General features: G+C 39.9%; 1 protein-coding gene across 8 annotated transcripts in view; it reads left to right on the top strand.

The window, feature by feature from the left end:
• The window catches only part of NAXD (NAD(P)HX dehydratase), a 50,993-nt gene that overhangs the window by 1,521 nt on the left and 29,079 nt on the right, over positions 1 to 20,393 (top strand). For 5 of the 8 annotated variants that reach the window (XR_003961851.4, XM_030280197.4, XM_030280204.4 and 2 more), the window contains exons 2-6: positions 213 to 793; positions 2,018 to 2,389; positions 5,780 to 5,930; positions 6,988 to 7,033; positions 8,672 to 8,760. Coding sequence is in view for 7 of the 8 variants with exons in the window: in XM_072933593.1 (XP_072789694.1) it covers positions 213 to 793; positions 2,018 to 2,389; positions 5,780 to 5,930; positions 6,988 to 7,033; positions 8,672 to 8,760 (1,239 nt within the window). In the remaining variant the exon portion in view is untranslated. The remainder of the gene's footprint in view (positions 1 to 212; positions 794 to 2,017; positions 2,390 to 5,779; positions 5,931 to 6,987; positions 7,034 to 8,671; positions 8,761 to 20,393) is intronic. The other 3 variants (XM_030280237.4, XM_030280226.4, XM_030280247.4) reach the window with 1 other exon arrangement.

Here is a 20,393-nt window from a genome sequence, read left to right as displayed (position 1 = left end):
CGGCGGCGGCCCGGGATGCGGGTCCCGGGGCCCGGCTCTCCGCCGCTTCCCGCCGCACCGCGGCTGCCGGGGCTGGCGTAGGCGCCCCCTGGGAGAGCCGCGTGCGGGCATTAAACCCCCTCCCTCCTCCCCGCCGCCCTCCTCCGCCCCCTCCGTCCCTCCCTCTCTCCCTCCCTCCCTCCTTCCCTCTCCCCGGTGCGCGGCCATTGCAGTGACCCCGGCCGGCCAAGGATGATTACGAACACGCGGGGCTTCCTGTGGTCGGATCTGGAGACGCGGGCGCTGCTGGAGATCTGGGGCGAGGCGGACGTGCAGTCGGCGCTGGACGGCAACTTTCGGAACAGCCATGTGTACCGGGACGTGGCGTGCCGCCTGGCCGAGCTGGGCTTCGAGCGCACCCCCGAGCAGTGCCGCATCCGCATCAAGGGCCTCAAGCGGCAGTATTACCAGGCCCGGGACGGGCTGAAGAAGAACGGGCACGCCCGCAAGATATGCAAGTACTACGATGAGATGGACCGGATCCTCAGCTGCCGGGGGGGGCCCGACGGCGCCCCCGAGCCGCTGGCCCCGCCGCCCGACGGCGCCCAGCCGCCCGCGGGGCCGCTGGCCGCGCCGCCCACGCCGGGCACGCCGCGCAACAGCCGCGAGCTGGACGCCGAACTGGACGAGGACGCTGGGCCGGAGTCACCCCGGGACAACTTCACCGAGGATTCCGGCGAGTGCTCTTCCTATGCCGACCACCCCATCAAGGTGGAGTGCCCGTCCTTCGCCATCCCCGTCCCGCCGGGTGACGGTGAGTAGCGTGCGGGCTCTTGGTGCCGGGTGTCCTCCCTTCACCCCGCGGGCTCTCGCAGCCCGACTGCCGGCGCTTCTCTGCAGCTAGCGCGCTTCTGAGTGCCTTTCGCCTTATCCTGCTGCCTCCTGCCCCGTCCTTCGCTTTCCGAAACCCTCCCGTGCTTCCCCCCACTCTTGCACCTTGCGCGTCCCCGTGAACTGGGGAGCGGGCTGCTGCGGGTGCTGGAAATGCTGCATGCCGGGGAGGGGAGATGCTGCAGACGGGGACCCTAGTGAGTTTTTATCGGTATTTATCAATGGGAAAGCCATGGGAAACTAGCGCAGAGATTATCGAGACAAAGTGTCAGGTAGCATTGTACAAGAAAATAAGCATCCTTCTCGCTGGAGTGTTCTCCCGTTCCCTGTAGACTGAGTGCAGTTTTGTTAATCGGTGTTAAAACGATGGTGACGATAAATCTGGAAAATCTGCTTATTGTCGCAGCTGGGCCAGAAAGCTAGGGGACAGCTTTTACATAATAAAACGCACGGGGTTGTTTCAGAAACACTGTTTCTAACTTTATCGGGCTTGCGGACAGAAACAGCGCTTTGATAAAGCCTGTCCTTTCCCTGCGCGTTCTTTACTCTCCACATTCGTATTGCGGAGGTGCGAGGAGGGAAAATGTTGCTTGTTTGTTTTCAATCTAGATTAGTGCAGGGTTTTTAATACAAACGTGAACCTGTCTTCAGAAGTTGACATCACGTAGGAATCAGCCAATTGGTTGACGTTTAAGCAACCTTCTTTTTACACTTAAACCCCATCAAAGAGTTGTTTACACTAATGTTCTTTTGAAATGCAAATCTAGAGTGCCAACAGACTGAAACTCAATTTAGAATAATGTAATTATCTGCAATAGACAAATGAGGCTATACTATTTAATAACCTTCACTTAAACCTTTTTAGAAGATAAAAAAGACTTCTATTGTTGAAGTTTAGTACCACAACAATTAAAAAATGGCTCTGTGATTTTTGTGTTAGCCTTGCAACTTGGTAGAAATTTGTGGGTTTGCTTTGGTACTCTGAAAGAAGTATTGTTTATCTCACATAAATACAGCTCACATTGAGAAAGTGTGATCTAATGCTTTATAAGAAGTTTAGGTCATATCTTATAAGGGGATTTTTTTGTTGCTTTCCTCTTAAAATATTTTTTTATCAGAAAAATAATAGATTCTTTCCTTGCTGTAGGATTTAAAGAAGTCAGTACTCCAACTATTACCCCACCTCTCAATCAGCCCAAAAGATCAAAAAAACGCCATACTAATTTGACAATGGATAAAATGATGGAAAAATTCCTGCAGCAGAGCATGGATACAGATGAGAAATTTTACAGATTCGAAGAGCAGAGGCTCAAAATTGAGGACAAGCGTCGGGAAGCTGAGCATGCTCGAGAACTCCAGATGTTACAGATGTTGGGACAGATGTTGGCTGGAATTTCTTCTACGGTATCACAAAGGTCACAATCTATACCAACAAGTCCACCTCAGAGAGCGAACCATCGTTCATACGCAGATAACTTTAATTATAATGCTATGACAGCAACACTTTCTCCACCGATAGGTACTTCCTTCTACAGCATAAATAAAAGCTAGAGTACTTTTTAAAACTTCTGTGTGAAAGCACTGGTAGTAAGCAGCTTTTGAAAATAAAAGCTAATTGGAATTATTTAATACTGTGGTGAAGGTGTTTGTCTGATGTCAAATGAAATGAAATCATTATTTGTACCATTGTACTGATTATTTAATACAGGTACATTGGGTAAAACAAATTTTCATGAGCAAAGTTATATCTCTTGAACCCTGTAAACCTTGGGAACTTCTTTTCCTATTCATGTCTCTGTAGAGTGAAGTGAGAAGGAGTTATACATGTAAAAGGCAAGTAGGAGAGTTGCTGGAATCAATCTAGAAACATTAGTTACTTTGCAGCAGAAATTTTGCTGCTGTTCTGCTTTAAGTTATCAAGCATAACCCAATCTATGAAGTTAAGGCTGTGCATGTGTTTTTTCAGGGTTGGGAAAAGGGTGGAGTTTTTCCTATGCTAAAGTAAGTCAGATGTTAAGCTCTAGCTTCTTTAAAATAAATTTCTTTACAACAAAATTCTAAATCTTATCAACTAAACATTATATTATTGTAGTAGGCATGATAGAAGATGAAAATATTTGCTTATTTATTTTCTACACCAGCTCTATAAATTCTATGGGCATTTGAATTTACTTTAAAGAAAAAGGAAAAGCAGTATCTCAAGAATTGGTATTTATGCACATACTCTTCCTTCTGTACCTCGTGTATTGGGTCAGAAGCTGATGGTAGCAATCATTAACAAACTTTGTGGGATCTGTGTGCCTGTGGCATTTGTCTTTATCATGGTCTCTTTGTACCTGGAGGTAGACTGCATGGGCAGGAGGAAATCAGGGATATTCCATCATTGCTGGAACTAGAGTCAGACAGTGCGTTAAGTGATTATAGCCTGCCATGTGGAAATGAGAAGAGTCTTACTCTGTTTGAATTCTGAAGTTTACACTGCTTGGAGGAAAAAAGGTGTAGTTTGAAAAGAGAGAGAAAAAAAAGGAACCAGCCAGCATCAGCGTTGAATAATAACCTGGCATGCCAGATCCTAAGGGGCATTCCCTGAGTCCTGGGGGGCCCTTTCAGTTGTGTTGTTGTTTCCCTGTAAAATGCATGGCAGACTGGGTGGTTAGGCCTGTTGAGGGTTTAGGCTGGCAGATCTGGTTGTGTTTCTTGAGTGGATAGGTGATGTGTAGGGTTTCCTGGTGGCAGCAGACTTTTGCAGATAATTTATGGGATATGGATACAGTGTTTCAAATGTTCTCGCTTTTAAAATTAAGGAAAAGTGGTGTGCTTTAGATCCCATAGAAAATTATTTAAGGTTCTAGACTGGGGTGAAGGTACCTACAAGGCCTTACCATTACTTCTGAAAGTTTTTTCCTGAAAAGCTTAATTATGTGTAATAACTTGAAACTGAGGTTCAGTTTTTCTTGCTGGATTTCATCATATAGGTGTACAGGCATATTGCACTTTGCAAAAATTCATTTTATTTATTTAACTGCAGCAAGAGGAATTCGAGATTCTAATCTTCTAATTGGCAAAGGTGTAAAAAAGTGTTTATGCTAAAATGTGAGCAAAACGCCTCAGGCAGCACATCTTTTAAGGAATTAAGATTTCATTTGTTAAGAGCTGAATATGCCGTAGTGATTCTGTAGGTAGAGTACAGCTTTATTAAGAATGGCTTTTTTCATAATTCTCTGCTTTCTGTCCATTTATTGTGTAGTTATTTTATGTTCACATATGAACAAGAACCAGCAGCAAATAAATGCAAGGCCTTCACACTGCAGATTAAGGGTTCCAAGCTATGTAATATTCTTGTGTGGTTGAAAACCAGTGAGTATGTGAAGTGTGATTTAAAGAAAATAATCTGCCCTATTTTCAGAGGAAATAAGGATTTTGATCTCCTCTGGGTCACTGCAATACTATTTTGGTCATAATCCAAAACAGGTATTGGGGTTTTTTTCTTTTATTTTCATTCCTTTGGGGTTTTTTTCCATCTTTTTTTGTAAATTCTCAGAGTGGGATGCCTGTATTCAAAAGCAAAAGATCAGCCAAGAGTATTTATGATTATTGAAGACTAAAGCATACTATTACTGAAGATTAGCTTCTCTGGTGTAGATTCTGTGGAAGATAGAAAGATGCATTTTGGTGATAGCACAAAGATTCCGAATTTTCTCATTTATTGTATTTTTCCCCTTATTATGCCCAGTATTTTTGGAACAGTTTTTTTTTTGTTTTTTTTTTGTTTTGTTTTGTTTTTTTTTTTCTTTACCTTCTTTTTTCCTCTCCTCTTTATTTTGGAATTAGGGGTGGGGTTATTGAGGTTTATACAACTGAAAATAGGAGTATCATGGGAGTTATTTTCTACATAATTATGCTATACATATGTAGCAGTTCCTTAAAGCTTTTTAGAATATTTGTAAAAAAGAAAGTAAGCATGGCTGTGGTCTAGGATACTGATATTAGTATTCAAATAAGCTGCTCTTCTGAACAGAATTTTGCAGGTAATATGGAGCTTTTAAGAACTTGCTCTTTTAGTGTATTTGCTCCATTTTATAGTTAACACATTGTTGACAGAAGTAGTGATCTTCATATTTTTCCCATATTAGATAAATGTTTTAATTCTTTCTAGTTGTAATTGTTGAAGTAATTTTTTTCTTCTAAATTTTTGTAGCCTTTTGAAAGACTCATTTGATACATAGCCTGCTGAGTGGGCAGTTTAAGTATGTGGCTTTGCATCAGAGATCTGGAGATGTATAATAGATAAAAATGATCTTTGTGTGATATTTGTGATGTTTGCATCTAGTGCGTTGGATTATAGTTTTGCAGAAAGACTTTCACTTTGCTTTGTAACCGCCTACCAAAATAACAAAGCAGTGAGATAGGCCCTGGTTCTGCTAAGAGGTGGAAGTCTTTAAGGGGAAGCGAAATATAAGGTAGGGTGTGCATTCAAAATCCAGTTTCAGTTGCTTTGTGCTTGCTCTGTGGATGTGTTTAGTCCTTACTAAGTGTTCCTATTTCAGTTGAGCTTAATTATGGAACTGATTTCAGGCTGAACTAAGAAGGTATTTCTAGTTACAAAACATTCATGTAACTATTCTGGGTTGTTGTTCCTTTCTGTACCTGAGCCCTAAATTAGGACTGTGAACAGTCAGTGAGAATATTCTCTTCATCAGACCCTGAATGCATTTTTATAATTATCACCTTCCCTTGTTACTCACTGTTCTAAAGGCCTTTAAGTGACAAAGCATTTGGATTTTAGAAGTATGTCACTTTGTGTATTTTCATACTATTTTATTAGTGTATATGAATGCTTAAAAGAAATGCTTGGCAGTAGTTTAAGAAAGAACATTCTTTGAAGTAACAGTTATTTTCTTCTTTTCAGTTATAGAGAGGTCTTTTTCACTGCACAGAACACACACTCTGAAGGATATGGAGAATATTTTTCAGCTGGTGCGCAATGTAATCCCTCCTCTAACAGGGAAAAAGCATAAAGGTCAAGATGGACGTATAGGCATTGTTGGAGGATGTCGAGAGTAAGTTAAATAGAAATTTGATTTTTGTTTCTGATAAGTTCCAGCATTTCATAACTGATTGTGGAAGCCATTCAAGCTCACCTTACGCTTAAACCACAGTTTTCCAGAGAGCTTTAATACTCCATCATCATGACCATGCATACTTAGGAAAGAACACGGTACCTTGCAGATGTGTGGCAAAATTTTGATACTGAATGTTATGGGAACTTAAAATGTTGTTGTGTCTACCTTCTCTGTATTTTTTGACTGCCAAACTCTGCTTTCAGTGTTAAGTCTTTTCTCATTGCATGGTGAGGTTTTAGAAAGAGTAGAGTAAGACAGTGGCGCATCTGATTTTCTGTCTTGGGAAGTGTGTCTCTATGTTTTCTTATACTATGTTTTCTTGTGGGCTTTTTATTATGGTAAATATTGGTGTTTACTAGATTCTGTCAGTACCTTGCTTATGTAGTGGAGTAATGGAAATAGCCTATTTCAGGAGAGAAAAGATGTACTGCATAAATCAGTTAAATGCTGTACTGGCTTAGAAAAAATATTGGCCACAATACTTTGAATGAGCCCCTACACCTTCCTGCTTTTCATTTTCCTCTTTTGAAAAAGAGATGATATCTTTCTCTTGTAAGAGAGATCTACTGTTGGACACCTGCCATTAAAAAACATTCCATAAAGAGCAAATAGGTGCTGTCTTGTAGCTGGGTCAAATAGCCAGGAGTTAGAAGCTAATGGTCATAGGTTCCTACCTCTTGGTTGAAGTAAGCACCTTTGGAGGGTGATTGTGTTCATATCTCTGTCTTCAGTCTTTATAAAGAGAATTTAGGGCAACTGGAATCACAGTTTAGGCACTTTAGTTAAGTATCTAAAGCAAGATGGGATTGATCCAGGTCACAGATCCCATATTTAGCTTGAAAACAGTTTTTGGCTCGTTTGTTTGTCTCTGAAGTTTTACCTCTGTTATTTGAGAAAGTTTTGCTGGTTTATGGTGTGGTCTATGTAAATATTTCTAAGATCATAATCTAATCTCATTACTGTGGTTCCTAACCTAAATTTTATTTCATTTTAGATACACTGGAGCACCGTATTTTGCTGCGATTACAGCTCTCAAAGTGGTATGTGTTCTTCTATACAAGTCCAAAATGAACTTCTCATAATTTCTGTTGCCTAGGTGTCATTTTTAAAATAGCATTCATTCTGTAGTGCACATGAGCTTTGAGCTCTAGAAGATCTTCTCTTAAGCAAAGAAAATCCTTAGTTCAGAATTTGTAGAAATACTTTGTAAATGTGTCATTTACTGTGTTTCATTCCGCATGTTTCCTTTCTCTGTGTAAGATGAAGTTAGAAATATGTCCAAAATTTGACAATTTCAGGGACTTGGATAGGAAATTTCAAGACTTGATGAGATATTTTCTCCAAAAGTGAACAATAAAATAACCTTAGATTATTGTTCACAGTTATGTTTTTGCGCTATAGTGAGTTCTTTGGAAATTTTTTCTGGACCTGATAACTGTGTTGAATGAAATAACTTTCTTTCAAAACTTGCAGCTTTAGCCTAGTAAAATTCTTACAGTTTAAAGATTGTGGATGGAATCCCATATAATTTCTAATAGTATATTTTATTTGCATTCTAATCTTCAGCAGAGTATTTAAGCTTTTTTTTTCCTAGAAATATGAACTTCCTTATTTTACTGACATATTAAATGGCTAAACAGACTGCATAAATACAGGGTGATTGTTCAAATGTAAACAAGTCATGCTTACATAATACATCTGATTTTCAGAATATGTAGTGTGTCAGTACTTTCAGTTAATTGTGTATGTTTTTCTTTTTGAAGATTTCTCTCAATACAAAGGTAATCATCCCAGATATTTCCAGCCACTTCTTCCCTCAGGATGCAAACCCTCAAAGATTTTAAGCTGAAATTTTGTTATTTAACCATGTTATCCTAAGATCCCAAGGCTACTCAGCTTTCTGTCCACTATATGCAAGTCCAGTGGCAATCCTAGAAGATTCTTTACTAAAGTCACTTGATTTCAGACCGTTACATCTGTACATGAACAGTCAGAGTGGCTTGAAGTGTTCAATGTATAGTAGTAAAGCAGAGAAGACACTTCCTTAATCCTGGGAAATTTCAGTGTGCATGACCGATACAAGATCACTGGTCTGGTCACTGCTTACATTATTTTATGTGTATTCTGATTTTTTGAGTTGGTAGCAGAAGGTTGAGTCTCAACTCTTCAGCTTTAATGTTTATTTAATGTAGAGTGTGTTGTTGAAATTGTGCCAGCCTTTTTTGTGTATGAATTTGGCCCATTGAGTAAAAATGATAGGACTAGAAATGTATTCATGGGTCACCATAGCTATATTTCGCAAGTATGTTACAGTAGTATTATGGCTCTCTTACGTGGTTTTTCTCATGTTAATCTGTGTTCTTTTGTACATGAGACATCGTAGTCTTTGCTCATCTACAGATCAGAAATATTTCTCAAGTTAATAAAAATTTGAGATTTGTGTTTTCTGTCATCCTGTTAGTGAGAAACAGAAAAAAAATTATATTGGAAGTTAGATACAAAAAGAACAGAACATTTCATACTAGTCTATGCCAAAATAGAAGAAACATAATAAAATTTGTCAAACTATCAAGAAGAAATAATTCAGTTGACTTATTAGTTGAGTAATCTTTGGAATTATAAAATTGTTATTATTAAGTATAAATTTGATAATACTGTTTGCAAATTTTCTTTTTTAGGGTGCAGATTTATCTCATGTGTTTTGTACCAAAGATGCAGCAACAGTAATCAAATCATATAGTCCAGAGCTGATTGTTCATCCAGTTCTGTAAGTGACTTATATTTTGTTTAAATGACCTAGTCAGGCTTACTAGTTTTAATATTTCAGTCTGATAATTGAATAGTTTGTGTTATTTCTTTTGCTGAGTTACTGGATGGATGAGCTGGAGATCACAAAAACTCCAGGCTTTGTCCTTTCATTATGACCATCGTGTCTGTCAAAGTACAAGTTTTAAAAAGCAAAGATCTTTCTCTGTGCTTCTTTCTGACCTGTTCTGTGATTGGAATGCATTTTCCAGTGAACAGTAGCAAGATGCAGAGCTACAAATTACTGCAGGTCAGCATTTTGCAATTTGCATTTGAAAGGCAAATGTAGTGTGTTCTCTTGTTTCTTCAGCCTTAACAGTTTTTAACAGTAGTGTGTCTGTTTTCCTCTCATTACTGTGTATATAAACACCTATGCAAAATTACAAGGCAAGAGAGATGTTAATTCTCCTTTTTTTTTCGTGAGTATGTTCCTTGAAATACATACTGGTTCTTGGGAATAAATAGATGTTCCAAAATTATATAAAGTATAGGGTTTAATTAACAAGAAAATGAAAAGTTCTGTCCTCTAATTGGGAAAATCTTTGTGTGTGTGTGCTTCTCCAAACTTTTGTTCTGAAATGTGTTACTGATTAACTTTCATATAATAAATTTGTTTCAATTAGGTGTTATGTTGGTTTGCAATGAGCACTGCAAATTGGAATTAAAATGTGAGCCTTAGGTCTATGCCTCTGAGCTTAGCTTGCACCAGTGCATGTCAAAGTCTGTTGGTGTACATAGCAAAGCTGTAATGAGGGTAAGAAAAGCATAATTTAAAAACACGTTTGTCAGATACTGCTGTCAGGAGGGATTTATGACAGTAGAAATATTCTGGTGTCTGAGAACAAGAATGTGGTCTTCCTTATGGGGATGCCTGGGCTTGGAAGTCCTAAGTTTATTGCGTTCTGAAGGTGGGTTTTGTTCCTGTCGCTGGAGACAGAGGTGCTTAGAAGGAAGGCAGTTAAACAGGGGTGTGTTTTGTTGGCTGCTTTTTCCCCCCAATCCCCAAAGGTAGAAGAAACCCATAACTTTATGGATTTCAGACCAAATAAAAATGATATTTGAAAGCCAGGGAGAGATAGGTAGGGTTTTTGCCAGTGTGACTGTTTGCCTCTTCAGTCTCAAAAGCGTCTCTTCAGTTGATGTTCTGTCTGATACCATATGATAGCAATGGAGAATATGAATGCAATGGCGAAGCCTAATGGCAATATTAACATTTAACTTGGGGTGTCTGGATGTGTTTCACTTGAGGTACAGCATGTGGTCATCTTGTATGGTAACGAGTTGACCTTGCCTTGGGAAAAGCATTGTTTGTGTACACAGTGATTCTTGATGGCTGGTAATGGAAAATGTTAATAGGAGAAATAGAAGCAGCACAGAGGAAAAGAGGGGTGAAAATAGGGCTAACAGTAAACTTTCTGTTCATGAAGGACCATATCGGGCCTGCTAAGTAAGAGTGGGATTTTTTAATGCACGGATTCTCAGTGTCTTCCGTGGAATTCAGATTTCAGTGAAAACTCTGATCTTTCTGCCTGCCATGAGAACTTTTGATTTTAAACTTCTGCTCTGTCTATGAGTTCCTTCAGATGTACACAGTATAGTTAATCTACAGATTTTCATATCCATATATCTTTTAAGTCTGTGACTCAGTATTTAATACTTTTATTAAAACTCTGATTAATTTCATGCAGACAGCTGAGCTGGTTGCATGATGCAGTGTATCTGTAAATATTGTTTACATGACATTCAAAAGGAAAAGAATGCAAATATCTGAGTGTTCAGGTTTTATTTATTAAATTTTCTCATATTTTTATTTCTTCTGCTTCATTCTCAAACCAGGACAGGGGGAAAGAGAAAACAGTCTTTTCTGGTTAGAAAGGAGAAAATCTTGATTGACTCTACTAAGCCTGGGTTTTATTGAAATTTACACTAACAGCCTATTTTTCTTGTAAGGTCCTTTGTCTTCAGTGTCACGCTTTTCATATGATCCTTTCTGTGTTGTGGAGCCGTTTGGGTTCCGCAGGCACGGCCGGCTGCTCTTGATTCAGAGCCTGATCTCTTAAACAGTCTTTGTACTTTCTGCCGGGCCGCGCTTCACGCATGGAGGAACCTCCGGGTAAAACCCACGGCAGCGATGTCATTGTTTTCTTTTGTGTCTCTCCTTAAAACTCTGCTTTGCTATGATTTCTCCATGACCCTTCAGAGTAACTAGGTAGCTGTTGTACCACTGTCTTATGCTAATCATAATTATGGCCCCGTGTACTCAACTCCCTGTTTGAACAGCTTGGCACTTTGCCAGGGTTCAGCTGCCATTTTCTACTGTCAGGAGCCTGACATTTTATCATCTTAGCTGCCACTGCTTTCTTTGCTGCCTTCACCTCACAGGGGATCACCTCAAGGGAAGAAAATGCTCTGTTCTTGCCCTCTGGACGCTTGGGCTCTTCTGGCTCATTAGAGCTGCTGTTGTAGGATCTTTGCCAGTATAACTGGTAAAGGCATGGGAGAGTTAGAAGTTGGACTGGGGCGTTTCAGGTCTTTGGCAAATGTCTGTCACTTGAAGGATGCAAAGAATGTTATGTGAGAATGATTGAGCAGGATTGCAGAAGGAGAGTTATGAAAATGTACATCCATCTTGCAGCATTGCCAGGGCAATTCCACGTGACCTCAGATGCAGTCCATCCTGGGAATCCTTTTGGTACAACATTCCATGCTGGGGACACCCATAGTGCCACTCTCTCTGTGGTTTTTGTTTCTTGACTTCATTCCCTGTAAGTGAATGTGAGAGCTGGGACTGCACGTGACAGCCTGGGATCTGGAAAAAGGAAACTTCAGCACCTGGCTCTGTGTCCTCACTACCTGAGCAGAATAATGAAAGCAGGGTGTCTAGGGGCTGTGAATAGTCAGTATTATCAGTAGTAACTTCCTTTTTATTCAGGGATTCTGTCAAATGCATTATGGCCCCTTCCACAATGACCTGATACTATTCAAAAATTGACCAGCTAACCAGTTCAATATTGTTGTTGTCTGACTTTTTGCTTTCCTGTGGATAAGCAAAAAATTCCCAGAAGCTGGGGTCTTTTAAATAGTGGAACGTACCCAGTCTTGGTGACATCTGCTCTCCTTGGTCTTGTCACTGCTACCTCAGGTTTGTGGTGCATTTTCCTGTTTTGTCAGCTAATGTGCTCTTACTGTAAATGCTTCACAAATACAGGCAAGATAAAACTTAGCTTTGGCATTTTATTAAGTTTTATTGCAGGTGTTCTCTGTGTGGATTTTTGCTGTAGATGTGTGCACACTTCCTCCATGCATTTCTAGAGGAGAGTTTTCAGCAGCTTTTTTGTATTTGCCATGTTAGTGGCCTGGCTCGGATCAGGTTGAATAGACTTCTTGGATACCTGTATTGGGTTAGCTTATCCTGGCTTGGCAGGCAAGTGATCACAGAGCTAAATGAGCTGTAGGAGCCCAGGTGACTGTATGTTAGAAGGCTGATCTCCAGGGTTTTATCAGAGAAGTCGAATGAGGTCATTAATTTCCTGTGGTACCAAAAAAGTGACATAATTCTACATTATCCACCAAAAAAGCCACCCTTGAAGAAGGCATGGATTTAGAGCTAAAACCTTCCTCCTAGCTGGTTATATGTCTGGGGTTGTGTGGACTAGGAAGGATTGTCAGAATTACTTGAAGTCTTACAGTTAATTGCAGAGTTCAGGTTTTGGGTTGTGTTTTGGAAAAGATTATTCTTTGAGTTTGAAATAAAAATAATTGAGAAGAAAATATTCCTGAGGCTGGACTGTATGTTGAAGCCAGTTACCCTTAATGAAGAAACTCAGTGAGATCGGGGTTTCTGGAACATATTTTACCTTGTTTTACTGAATTTTGTCTATATTTTGAGCATTTGAAAAAATTCATGAAAGTGAATCATGGGTAGTTGAGGCTCTGATAAGTTTTTTGAGCACTATGAACCAGTACCAAATCTCTTATAGAAGGCCCAGGAATAACCTTAATATTTTTGGTCTCCTGTAATTTATTATGTGGAGAGGAGATGCAAAAGCACTGATCCAATATGTGAGGATTCTTAGCTAACACAACTAAATACCTTTTAGTTGTGTTAGCTAAGAATAGCTATTAAGCACTACTTTGGTGTAATGCTGGCACTAACCTCGCTTTTGGATCAGCTGCTGGAAGAAGTGCAGAGTTGTTGTCACCAGGGAAAGTCAGGGAATAAACAGAGGTCCCTCCAACAATCAAAAAAATGTCTCACAAGTGACTTGGCTACTGGGTCCCTACTACACCTGCAGAGAAGATGAAGGAAGATATAAACTTTGTGATCTTTCTTCCAAAGCCTCATTTAGACATCAGCCTGGCTAGGAATCACATGGGAAAGTTTAGGTTTCTTTCTTAAGTACTTAGGGAGAGAAAAATGTCAGTCAGTATGTGCTCAGAGAATTTATATATTTAAATAGTTTTCTTGTTCTGTCATGCAATGCCGTGGCCAAAACTTGCTATGGACCTGTTTCCTGTGTCCAGCTTTCTTGGCAAAAAACTGCTCCTCCTTTGCTGTGTGCTGCAAAGTGAATAAAAGCAGGGAGGTGTATTCACCCTCTGCTACAGTCCTTTTCTTTCCTGTTGTTGCAGAGGTCCCATGTGATTCCAGTAGAGGTTTTGTCACCTCCTCAAAGTGTGAGAAGTAGCCAAAGATTTTTAGTATTGCGGCAGGGAGTGCTGCTGTCCTTGCTGCTTTCTGATATTCAGAAAGAGATGTACTCCAGTTAGATCTTGACAAGTTTATCTTCCTGAATGTTTGCCATACTGTTGTGATTTGAAACTGGGATCAAATTTCTTTGGTGTTCAATCTTTCTTGAGTTTGAGTGAAGGCAGGTGTCCCTGGGGTTTGTTTTTGAAGGTTTTAGGATCCCCCTTTTTTTTCCCCCCAGATAACAATAAGCAAAGCAGATATTTCGGCTGAGACCTGTCCCGTCTTCTCACATGTGCACAGCTGACTGGAAGTACTCTAGCCTTCTGGGTATGAATTCAACTATTTTCTGTGCCTTAAGGGTGGAATGCAATAGCTATCAATGTAGTAAAAGCTCGTCACCATTATTTTTTCTTGGGATATTTTAAATGTGTTCCTTTCTGAGGGAAATTACATTGTTAATCTTCATTCTATAGCTTTGAAAGTCACAAATTTTGTTGATTGCTGCCCATTTGAAAAATACGAGCCAGATTGTGTTTATCAATTCAGTTCACAGGAAGTATAATGCATCAAGACCACTTCCGTGAACTCTGAAAATACGGGGTCAAGGCATTTGGTTCTCATTATGCTTTTGGAGACGATTGTCATAATATACAGTGGTAATGTGGTTGAGATCAAAACAGACTTACAGCTGTTTTAAGTATTTGTATATATCTAAGTGCAGGTCATAAAATGATTGTGTTGGCAGCTGTGGTATCTTTACAAGGCTAGATAAGGTTGGCCTTCAGTGCTGTAGTCATGTCTGAGTGAAAAATCTCAGAAAATAGTCAGGCAACAGCTTCTTCTCCTTTGGGACTCTCTCACAGGATGCAAGAGGCTCTGCTTAAGAGAAGTGATCCCATTTGTGTGGTGCATTTGGGTTCATTGTTAGAGAGGCTGTTGTTAGCTCTGATGCCTCTAGTGTGTGTCCACCCAATTCCTGATGTAGCAGAACATCTGATACCCAAGTGGGAGTCTGGTGTCCAAGTAGCAGCTATGGAAAATACTTTCAATCATCGTCATTATGGAAAAAAAACCCCAAAACAACGATATGGTCAATATGACATTTTTTTTCTAAATGTTTACCTCAATAAGTCATTGAAGCTTTTACTGTCTTGAGGGTAGGATAGGGAGCAAGTAAAGGCTCTGGTATCTGCACGTTAAGAGCAGTCCCTTCCTATGAGCTTGTGACACCCCTGCTTCTCCTGGATAATGGGTTGCTGTTCTTGCTGCTGCTTATAGAAGAAGCCTACCAGGTTCACTTCTGGTGTCTAAGTTAACTTACTCAATGTCTGGAAAAGAAGACTTAATTTGAATAGAATTCAATCCCTCTCTCATTAAGGTCTTTATTTCTCCTTCATTTTCTTCCCTGTTATTTAATCAAATTATAGCTGGAAAATATGTATTGTCTAGCCAGTGTTTACAGATTGTACACAGTTTAAAGATTTAAATAGCTTGTTAGGTGAAAATGACCCTTTTTGTCTTCTGAACGTTTTGGGGGGGGCATTTTAATATGCTAATCCTAATTTAATAAATGTATCTCTCTTTGTTTTCTAATTGCATCCAGACAGCTTCATGCCAGTGTGTTGTCTCTGTGATTTGCTCCACCTGACTGCGGTGCTTGGTGAGAGACACAAGAGTTGATAAAAAGCTCAGTGAGCTTCTCTAGAAGAAGCTATTATTTCCAGTTCTGTTCATGGAACTGAAAGAGGCTGCCTGAAGCCCTTGGGCTTCTGGAAATTTGGCATTAATTTACAAGAAAAATGATTTAAACATTGGCAAATACAGCCATTCTTAGAATAGAGAATTAGTTTAATTTTATGCTCATTTTTTTTTTCATTGTTTGGGTTTGCTTTTCTTTCCTTTGACCCATCCTTTCCAGAATAATTTCACTTCCTATCTAATTTTCCCAGTTTCAAATAAAAACCTCACCCAAGGTTTACCACAATTGGTAACAATTAGTTTTCTGAGAGAATTACTTCAGTTCTAGAGCTACACATTATGTCCCATCTTTGGCTCTTTTGATGTATTGTATTACATAGAAGTTCCAATTGTCAGCAGGTCTAACATTTGATTCACATTAATTATAATTACCTGCAGTGTTTGGACAAACAAAACTGAAACTCTTTCATCCTCAGATCAGAAACTTTTTCCCATCTTTGAAGATGTCTGTAGGTTTGCTATGAAACTGCCCCCTGAGTGTGTCTTTGTCTGAGTTTGCATAGACTTGTGCAGAGGTACATTTTAATGCATTTGGAGTTGCCTCAGTCATACCAAGTGTGTACAGATGAGGAGCAGAATTTGAATAATGTACTCTCCAGTGAGGAGCCATATAGTCAATCGCATGACAGCAGTCTTGCTTTTGTCCCGTGTTCTTCTCTAGCAGGAGGTGCCATTGATTGGCATTTTCTGGGGTCCAAACCACATCTCTGATTGCTAAGGAGGTACCAGCTCTGCCTAAGACCCACGTGAAGAGCTGCAGTCCTGCTGCCTCCTGTTTGTGCTGTCATTCATGCTTATCTACTATTTCTGTAGCTCCTGGTTATACCCTTGCTGACTTTGTTTCACATTTTCTTGTTTCCATGTAAAATTTGACAAGGCTGCACCTTATCTCTTGTTCCTTTCCCTCCCCTAGAAAGCAGTGACAGAAACTGCCATTCATCCTGAATGGGAAAAGCTGCTGTGTTTAGAGCTTTCTATGATTATTTAAAGCTGTTGCTTGGTGGCTTTTGATCATTTGGTAAAAGCCAGTCTTTGAATAAAATTCAGCATACAACAAAATTTTATTTCTTTAGAGAGTTGAGAATGGGAGTGGTGTTTCAGGTCCTAGCTGTCAAGTGTCCCCCCACTCTGGGCAGTGACCTAGAGCAGACTTTCAAGCAGATGGCACCTGTCAGATATCTGTTACAAACAGCTCTAGAAGATGCTTAGGACCTGTGGATGATATTAGAGCAGTAGCCACCATCTTTGGTGCTTGTTGGGGATTTTTGGTTTGTTTTTTTCATGTTAGGAGCTTTTGTTTGTTTTTGGAAAGGTTATTACATCAAGCTTTCCCTAAGATGAAGATCTACGAAACTGTGTTTTAGGACAATTTTTATTATGCCATAGTGAAATACAGAAGAGTTCTGAAAAACAAAAAGCTTAACTTAGTTCTTCCTTCTTTATTAGCTCTTCACTCAAGGCTGCCCCCAATGGCTTCTCCCAGTCTGTACTCATATCTAGAATTGGCCCAATCCAGGTGCAGCACCTTGCATTCATTGAACTTTGTGAGGTTATGTGGCAAAAGTTACCTAAAGCCACTAATAATTTACAAAGAAAATATGTCCTCAGCACTTTAGAGACTCAGTGACGTTTAGCTTGAAGAATCTTTGTCTATTTTGCCATGGGAAGTACTTTCCTCAATACATTCTGGAAGCAGAGAAAAGAGGAAAAAGATAAACATGCAAGATACTGAACACCATACCCTGGTCCTGTCTACCCAGCAGCTTCAGGGACAGCAAATGATAAAGGTGTTGTGTCTGCCTTCCCAAGAGATCATCAGTCATCTCAGCCTCCCCTTACCTCTCATTAACAGCCAAGGAAAGCTGATCAGATCCCATCTCTGGTGTCCTTTTCCCTTGTGTGCCTCCATGTAACCCACTCTGTCTGCTTGCTTGTTTGTTTAGATCTGACTAATAGACATTTGGTGAAGCTGATTCCCTAATTGCTGACATTAGCTTTAGACTCTCTTACCTGCACAGCTTCACAGATATGACACAAGTTACAGAAGCTCCTTCAGTTTTTCTTATTAATTATTCTGTTGTCTTGCAGTTGTTATTTATGTGTTTACACTGTGATAGTTCTTTAATGTGTGCAGTCAGAGGTTTATTGGTTGTTTTGCAGACAAGCTGAACTTTTGAGGAAGTGTTTGGGAGTTTGGAGGGGTGTTGCTTAGTTGTTTGAACAACTGAATTGTGATAATGTAGATTTTCATCAGAATGGCATCTGATGAACACCTCAGTGATTAGCTGGAGGGAGCTGTTGAAGATTTCTTCATTCCCCGCTTATTTCCTGATGTGCTTTGTCACTAGAATCTTTTTTTGCACACATCTGCACAATGGTATTGTAGTTCACTCTCCTTGTTTACAGGTGTTACTGGTTGGATTCAGCTTCCCAGTTATTCCTATTGTGTATGTCCATGGTGCAGAGTTTGTATTTTTGTATTAGAGAAAAGCCAGACTAGTTCCCAAAGTCTTGCCCTATAGGCTTCCAAAAAAACATGCTTTATTTTGGAAAAACCCAGATTTTTATCTAATCAAATTATTTCTCAGAGGTTTTTACCCTCTTCTCAGAAATTGAAATACTGTTTTGTCGTCTGCTTAAGAGATTTTCTTACTCCTCTTTATATTATTACTAGCTTTGTGCTTTAGAATGGGGGTGTTGCATTTGTGTTATCTATTTTGGAAAAAAATTAAGTTGGATGTCATACAGCTCTGCACCTCTAAAGGCAATATTGATTCTTTCTTACTGGATTTGTTTCTCTCAAAGCTTGAAGATCACATCTCTTTTGATCAAGGGGAAGTCTTCTTCATACCTCGTCTCTTTCTAGAGAGGTGTTGTTTTTTTTTTAATACAGTGCTAATTTCAGTTGTTTCAATGTCTTGGGCAGTGGAGGTGATAAGTAAAAGTAGAGGTTTGAGATCAGGTTAGTAACCGGGCAGAGAAGTTGGCATGAAGTGACAAAGGGGGCTAACTCTGTTCTTTGTGTGAGCGTAGTACACGGTGAGCAGCTGAGCACCTGACATGGCATTCTGTGCTGGTGCCTCCAAAGGAGTTTTATTCCAAAGAAATTTTTGTCTGGTTTTGATCCACAGGCAACCAAGAACATGCATTGACTTTTTCTGTAATGATAGACTAAATGCTGCCAAGAAATATTTATTCCTCAGTACCCAGGCACAATTATATATACAGGCAAATTATCCAGATGATCCTTGGCTAGGATTTTGACCCATGCCAACTAGCCTCTCCCAGACACTTTTTCCACAGATGAGGAACTACCATGGTCCAGGAACTGTGCCCAACAGGCAGGTTGAGCTTTGTCTGTTTTGGAGCCTGAAAGTGCAGAGGCCATCTGATCTCAGAGTCTGAGAACTTTTCTGGGTGTGTTCAAGCATTGTGTGTAGACTGTAGCTGGTCAGAGCTTGAGGAATTTCTGCCTTTGTGCTAAATCCCGTGTTCAGGAACGTTCAGGGTTTACGCCTGCTGCTTGTTGATCATTTGTACCCTATCAGCTTTAAAATGCTACTGGTTTGATATACATGTGTGGACATGAACTCAAAAACTGTAGATAACACAGCAGCCCTTCCACTTACAGAGCAGCTGTAGATGCAGGGTGTTGGTACAGTGTCTGTAGCTGCATAGCACAGCTATTGTGAACATCCACTGTCCTGAAGTGAAGCTAGCATGATGCTGTTGTGAGACAGTATTTTTCTGCTTCCTTTATGAAGATTCAAAATCCATCAGTTATTTACAGCATGGTTTTATAGCTGATTTTGCAATGTAGTAGTCATTATCACCATTTTTAATCTCTTGACCCTTCACATCTTGGGTTGCTTCTTGATGTGACATTGCAAAAGCGTTGAACATAATGTTTGTAAGATGCTTTGAAGATGAAGAGCTGCACAGTAGGTTTTTGTTATTACCAGAGGCAAAGTGTGCAGGAGTGGCTTAATATTGGACTGTTTATTTCCCAAGAGATGGCTTTGTTTTGAAAAGTGCACATTATCAATTGAGTTTTAGACAAAATTACCTTATTTCAATCCTGAATAGAAATAAATTGACAAACTTTTTTATGGTTAGATTATTTGCATAAGATATTTGTAGAAGAGCAGAACATTTATACTATCTATGACTCTATTCTTAGCTTATGTTTAATGAATCTTTTTTTAAATGTATTTGGTTTCTACTATCCAAAGGTATGTCGAATCCAGATATCCTTATATATCTAGAAGTTGCAGTATTCTCAAATTACATGGTATATAGACATATTTATTTGAGAAATATATATTGAGATATATATTGCTCTTCAAAGATAAAAGAAGTTCAGTATGTGAACATAGAAAAGTGGACTGCATTCAGAAATGATGATGTTTTATTAGAGTTTGGTTTGCAAGCAGCTTTTCACATGTTCAACCTACCACATATTAAAGACCTGTCTTTTTTTTTTTTTTTAATAATGCTTTAGCTATTTCTTGAATCACTTTTATTTCCAGCCTCTATCTACATCATAAACTGATAGGTGATTGTACAGAGATAAATAAAAAGAAAAGTTAGCTGTTTAACAGTTCCTGAGCTGCTATGGTTTCCGTGCGAGGCAGAGGAGGAGGGAGGGAGCTGCAGTGCTCAAGTGGAAGTTCAGCTTGCTAAAACAGGGACTGCTCCAGGGACAGCAATGTCCTGCCATGTTCACTGTCTCCCTTGCCCTTGCAGGGTCATCACTCCCACCCAGCAGCTTTGTTTTGACAGAGCTGTTTTATGGTGTCAGCACAGGGCACCCCTGGGCTTTCTAAGGCAGCTCTTGTCAGCCGAGGGGTTGCTGGGCTGCAGCCAGGCACCGCATCCCTGTGCCCTTGAGTGGGCTGCCTCGCTCTCTGCAGCTGCAAAAGCTTTGGGCTGCTGCCTGGCACTTGCAGAAATCATTGTGGAATTTGCTGATTCTGCCAGACACAACCTAAACACTTGTTCCCAAGTGCTGCATCCCATCAGGACAGCTGTTGGTTATGAAAAACATGCAGCGGCTTTCGTCTGTAATAATACAGCTTTGTTGGAGTATTGCAAGCTTACAATAATCTGAGCAACACTGTGAGGCAGTACCCCCTTGCTCAGCC

This window comes from Taeniopygia guttata, chromosome 1 (assembly GCF_048771995.1).
Source record: "Taeniopygia guttata chromosome 1, bTaeGut7.mat, whole genome shotgun sequence".
Lineage (NCBI taxonomy): Eukaryota > Metazoa > Chordata > Aves > Passeriformes > Estrildidae > Taeniopygia > Taeniopygia guttata.
The sequence above is the reverse complement of the archived record's forward strand: the minus strand, read 5'-3'. Positions and strand labels throughout refer to the sequence as shown.